Here is a 5872-nt window from a genome sequence, read left to right as displayed (position 1 = left end):
TCTTTTCTGAAAACCTGGTGCTGACGTAAAATCTGCGTATTAGTGTGATTTAAATGTGTTTCTTGGAGGCTGAGTGCAATGGGTCTCAGCTCGTCCATAAAATAATTTACGTCATCAATATATCTGGTTAAGCCACGGCAGTTCCACTGCATAAAGTGGAAATTGGTCATTATTTTAAAATTTAGTTAAAATATGAATAAAGAGAAAAAACAAAAAAACTGAGAGAATAAATAAAAGTTCTAAAGCTGCCGCATGTGGCAAAAATTAATTCGTAATGTCATGTTGGCGGGATCACCGGTTTTTTGCTTTTGTTTTTACTCTTAGTAGTCTGCCACTCCATATCGTCTTGGTCAGACGCAGGAGTGGAGACTTCACACTCATCCATGGCCTCAGTTTCCTGAGGCGAGGCTTTTCCTGCAGGGTTCTTTAGGTTTGGGGAACGGGGCGCCATGCGCCGTCCACGACCAGACCCAGCCAAAGGGGCAGACGAGGCTCTGGGCGAAGCGTCGCCCAAGTCCACCCGTTCCTGTCCCTTAGGCGCTGCAGGTGCGGCACGAGAGTTATGCCGCTCCTTCGATGATGCTCTCTCCAGGGAGTGTGGGCGAGAGTGTCGACTCTTCTCCCTGGAAGGAGATCGTGGAGGAGGGACGGTTGCGGCAGCCACCGGCCCCTCCTGGGTTTGGGAAACAGTCTGAGAAGACCCAGGCTGTTGCCCTGTTGGAGCGCGAGGTTTCGCACTCTGGCTTGGAGGGTCCGTAGACCGCCCAGCCGAGATTGCACGCCCCGGAAGCTGAATCTTCAGCTGGGGTGTGGGGGACTGCCGTGGCTTCCCATAGTCCAGAAAGGACGTCTGGGTTGCCACTGCAACCTTCAGTGGTGCAGGTCCCCGCTGCACCACTTGGGCGTAGCCGCCCTTCTGCACGAATGCGAAGCGACGGCGTGCCTCAGGGAAAGAAAGGTTTTCCTTAACTTTCAAGGTGAGGATCTCTTTCTCGTCTTTCCATTTCTTGCATGATCTGGAATATGCTGGGTGAGGTTCTGAGCAGTTTACACAGTGTGGGTCGTTAGAACATGCATCAGCTTCGTGGTCGGTTTTGCTACACTTCGCACAGGTGGCCTTTCCACGGCAGCTCTGAGAGCCATGGCCAAATCTCTGGCACTTAAAGCATCTACGGGGTTGGGCACGTAAGGTCAAACCCTGCAGCGTAGATACCCAGCCCTCACAGCCTCAGGAAGGATGGTCGATTGGAAGGAGAGTACAACATGTTTGGTCTTGAGTTCGTTCCCGTCACGACGTATGGTGATCCGCCTTGCAGCTGTGACACCTTGGTCAGTGAGGCCTTCAACAATTTCACTCTCAGGGCTGTCAAGAAGGTCATCTTCGGAGATAACTCCTTGAATGCTGTTTAACGTTCGGTGGGGAGAGACAGAGACGTCATAACCGGAAATAGATGTTAAACCTAGTAGTGCAGTACTTTGCTGATTCGTTTCAACCTCAACAAGTAAATCGCCGGAGCTCATTTTCTTTGCCTTGTAGTTTTTCCCAATTGCACCTTCAAGTACTTTTGCAACTAAGGATGGGACATCTGTGAGAGCTGTTTATCGCCTCCAGAATGAATGACTAGAAACTTGGAGAATCTTGGAGGAAGGTCAGGTGTCTTTGCAGTGATGGCTTCGGTGCGGACCCTTTTCAGGGCCCGATCAGAGGTTTTTTGACTAGAACCCATAAAGATGGGAGAGAAGTTCAGTGCCAGGGTGCACCGCCCACCACGGAGCCCAACGAGGGGGTAGGTAATGTACCATAACAAGAAAGGCTTGGCTGACACAATTACTCTACCAGTGCTGCCCGGGCACTATAACCGAGTGTGGATGCAGGGACAGGACCTCTTTCCACTCAAGGTTAGCCCTTGCCGCCTAAGAAGGTGAAAAAGAAAGGAAGAGAGTGCAGAAGAAAAGAGAAAGAGGTGGAAGGAAAAGTGAAAGAAGGAAGAAGAGGGTAGAAGAGGCGACTGACTGAATCATCCTGGTCGGGCCAAGCCAGGACACCCGTCTACGAGAAGCAGGGGTGGAAGCGGTGTATTGCCTCGCCCGGGGGGCCCCGAAGGGTCCAAACATACCCCGGGCTCAGCTCAACCACCAGGGTCCCCTTTTCCCCGGACACGGGTACGCCACGCACAGCCAGACGTGGGTGGGCGAACCCGCATGGCTAGGGGTTCGTAGTGACGCCACTCACCAAGCACCTACAAAAGTAGGTGCCCCCTGCGTGCGGGTATGGTGGCCCACGTGGCTGGGGTCCGTGGTGACGCTACTCACCAAGCACCTAGCACCTAAGGTGCAGGTGCCCCCTGCGGAGCTCGGGGTCCGTGGAGACGCCACTCTCCAAACACCTGCTTTCACAGGTGCCCCCTGCGGGGAAGACGGAGGCGGTACGCGGACAAGCACCTAAGGGAAATGGAGGAAATGGTAAAAAAAAAAAAAACCCGAGGCGACCGATGTGTACTATGTGGATGCTGCGGCGGATGAAGAATTGCCGACGGCGGCGGCGGGAATCAACCTGCGAGGCATGGGGACGTGGGCGGTTCCCCTGGAAGCCGAGACCCCGGATGACGCAGAGGCACAGGCGGTCGTCGTGGCTGTGAAGCTCGCCTATGCAGAAGCAGACAAGAAGAGACAAGACAGCGAGGACCGGAAAAAGCCGACAACGGTGATGATTTTCACCGACTCCCAAGAAGTGTTGAGGGCATGCAAAGAATATCGTCTCGCGAGCCCGACGGTAGGACAGACCATGAAGACAGCCATCTGCACAAGCGAGCACCACGGAATCCGCTTGCAGATACGCTGGGTCCCGGGGCACTCGGGCGTGGAGGGAAATGAGGCGGCCCACGTAGCTGCGAGAGAGCACAAGCGTTTTCTCCTCTCCAGCGCCAACGGCCCACTTAAACAGCGAGCAGCCGAAATCAGTAACGGCTACCGCGAGTACAACCCAACTGCGTTGACGGCCAAGGCAAAGGCGAAGCTCAAGAAGGAGATGAGTACCAGACTGCCCCAAGAACCGTACCTTGTCCTCACCCGATGCCTCAGGAGGTACCAGACGGTGCTGCTGAGACGGGTGATGACGGGTAGTGCGGTAACGCCATATTTTCTCAAGAATTGGGCTGACGAAATGAAAAAGCGAAATGATCCCGAGTATGTTACGGAGGCCCCAAGCTGCAACCACTGCAAGAAACCTACCTGCCCTGACGTCGCACACCTTCTTTGGGAGTGTGAGCATTTCAAAAAGGAGAGAGAAGCTATAGCCTCCCTAAACGATGAAGAACGACCGGGAGACCTAGGAGCCTGGAACCGGCCACCGGAAGAGGACGAAGAGATAAGACAGAGTGCTGAGATCTGTGGTCTTCTACATGAAGAAAACGGGACTCAGCCAGTCCTTCTAGCCAGTCTTGGGTAGTAACGCGTTATAGTAACGCGTTACTGTAACTTCGTTACTTTTTTTGGTAACTTGTAACTGTAACGAGCTACTTCTTAAAAATGTAACTTGTAACTGTAGTTCTATTACTTTTTCTGAGGTAACGATGAAAGGAACGACGTTACTTTTGTCGTTACTTTCCAGTTTTTTTATGTTGTTGTTTGCGAGCTTTATGGCGCAAGAGCTACGATGGCCATACTGCGCCAAACTAGGTAAACTAAAATTATTTAGAAACAAAGAAAGTATTTCGGCTATAGTTTGTGTAAAATCGCTATATTTTCTAGAAAAGCTAAAAGACGGTCAGTTGATATTAGAGGCTGCTCTCCTAGGAACAGAGTAGGATGGAAAGGAATACAGTACTTGAAAAGCTCAGGAAAAAAGAACTTGTGTTGTTGCAGAAGACCAGGGCAAAGGAAAACATGTAGAACAGACAAGGTGTCTCCACAGTGGTCGCACACTGGTGGTTCCTTACCAACAAGTAGGTAACGATGGGTAAGGAAGGTGTGGCCGATCCTCAACCCGCAAAGAAGAACCTCACGGAAACGGCTCCGGTTATAGGAGCTTTCCCAGGTACCGATGCTTGACTTGATGATATGAAGTATGGTTTTATCGGCCAAATCCCACTCAGACTGCCACAGTTTTAAAAGTGAAAGTCGTATGGGCCTTGTTAAGTCTTGGTATGGTATGCATGCGCGTGATGGTAAGAGGTTACACGACGAGGCGGCCAGCCTATCTGCAGCCTCGTTTGCCTGCAATGCCCACATTGCTAGGGATCCAACAAAACCTAATATCCTTCCCATCTCCGAGGCCCAGTTGAACTTCAGCACGTACCAGTTGCGTCAGCTTGTTCTTGGTTGAATTAAGTGAACACGCTGCAGTAACAACGCTCCGAGAGTCCACAAAAAGAACTGCTTTTATTACTTTGCTCTGGATAATATAGTCAAGTGCTGATAGCACGCCATATAGCTCGGCAGTAAAACAGCTAGCAACATTATTTAGCCGTGTCACATGTGTAAACGAATCAGAATGAACAGCAGAGCCTACATACGTTGAGGACTTGGCTCCGTCAGTGTAAAATTGATGATAATTCTTGTACTTTTCTTGCAGTGCAAGAAATTCCTGTTGTAAAATGAGTGGAGAGACATTATGTTTATTAAATTTTGTGAAGTACCAATCACAAGCTATAGGTTTGATATCCCATGGGGCAATTTGACATGCACTTTCTATGAGGTAGACATTTTCACGAGGCAGGCCGAGAGAGAGACGAAGGTTCTCAAAACGAAGACTCAGGTGTCGAACAACAGTTGGCTTGTGGTCAAAGGTACGACAAAATCTCGACTCTCGGATATAAGTGTGAGCTGGATGACTTGAATCTGATAAAACTTTGTAAACATAGACTAGACTAAGGAGCTGCCGCCTTTTCTCGAGTGACATTTCATTAGAGTCAACATACAAGCTTGGGATAGGGGATGTTCGAAAAGCACCACTTGCTATACGTAACCCAAGATGGTGCACTGGATCAAGCATCTTCAATGCAGATGGTCGAGCAGATGCATACACAATTGCGCCATAATCAAGACGTGATCGTACGAGAGAGGAATAGAGACGAAGCAGACACCTTTTATCAGAGCCCCAAGACTTGTGAGAAAGAACTTTTAGGATATTTATAGTCTGCATACACTTTTGCTTCAGCCACTTGAGGTGAGGTACAAAGCTAAGTTTACGGTCGAAAATAACTCCTAGGAACTTATGCTCTGATATTACTGCCATGCTATTTCCATTTAAATTGAGAATCGGATCTAACCGAAGCCCACGCCGCAGAGAAAAGGGGACACAGATTGTTTTTTCTGAAGAGAACTTAAAACCATTTTCATTTGCCTATTTAGTCATTTTATTTATGGTTAGCTGCAGCTGCCTTTCACAGCTAGACATATTACAAGATGCCACAGAAATCTGAATATCATCCACATACAGGGAGTACGACACGGAAGAAGGTATGACCTGACAGAGAGAATTAATTTTTACGGCGAACAGAGTTACACTCAGGACTCCGCCCTGAGGAACACCGTTTTCTTGAACATACGAATCAGATAATGTAGTGCCTAGCCGAACACGGAAAGTGCGTCCACACAGGAAGTTCTTTATGCAATGAAGCAATCGGCCACGTACTCCATACATAAATAGGTCACGCAGGATGCCATGTTTCCAAGTTGTATCATAAGCCTTTTCCAAGTTCAAAAGAGACAGAAACACAATGCTGCTTATTCACAAATGCCTCACGTACAACTGTCTCCAGCCGGGCTAAATGGTCGGTCGTGGAGCGTCCAGGTCGACAGCCGCACTCATTTATGTCCAAAATATTGTGTTGTTCGAGGAAATAAACAAGCCGTTTATTAACTAACCTTT

General features: G+C 49.2%; 1 protein-coding gene across 1 annotated transcript; it reads left to right on the top strand.

The window, feature by feature from the left end:
- Window positions 1-2563: 2563 nt before the first annotated feature.
- LOC120849524 lies at window positions 2564-3448 on the top strand. Its single transcript, XM_040221762.1, has one exon. The coding sequence runs from the start codon at window positions 2564-2566 to the stop codon at window positions 3446-3448; it is 885 nt and encodes a 294-aa protein (XP_040077696.1).
- Window positions 3449-5872: the final 2424 nt, after the last annotated feature.

This window comes from Ixodes scapularis, unplaced genomic scaffold (genome assembly GCF_016920785.2).
Source record: "Ixodes scapularis isolate PalLabHiFi unplaced genomic scaffold, ASM1692078v2 ptg000080l_1__unscaffolded, whole genome shotgun sequence".
NCBI lineage: Eukaryota > Metazoa > Arthropoda > Arachnida > Ixodida > Ixodidae > Ixodes > Ixodes scapularis.
This window is presented reverse-complemented; position numbering and strand designations above follow the sequence as displayed.

Coding starts and splice junctions, on each gene's coding strand:
- LOC120849524 (XM_040221762.1), top strand. CDS start 2,564: ATGGGGACGTGGGCGGTTCCCCTGGAAGCCGAGACCCCGGATGACGCA.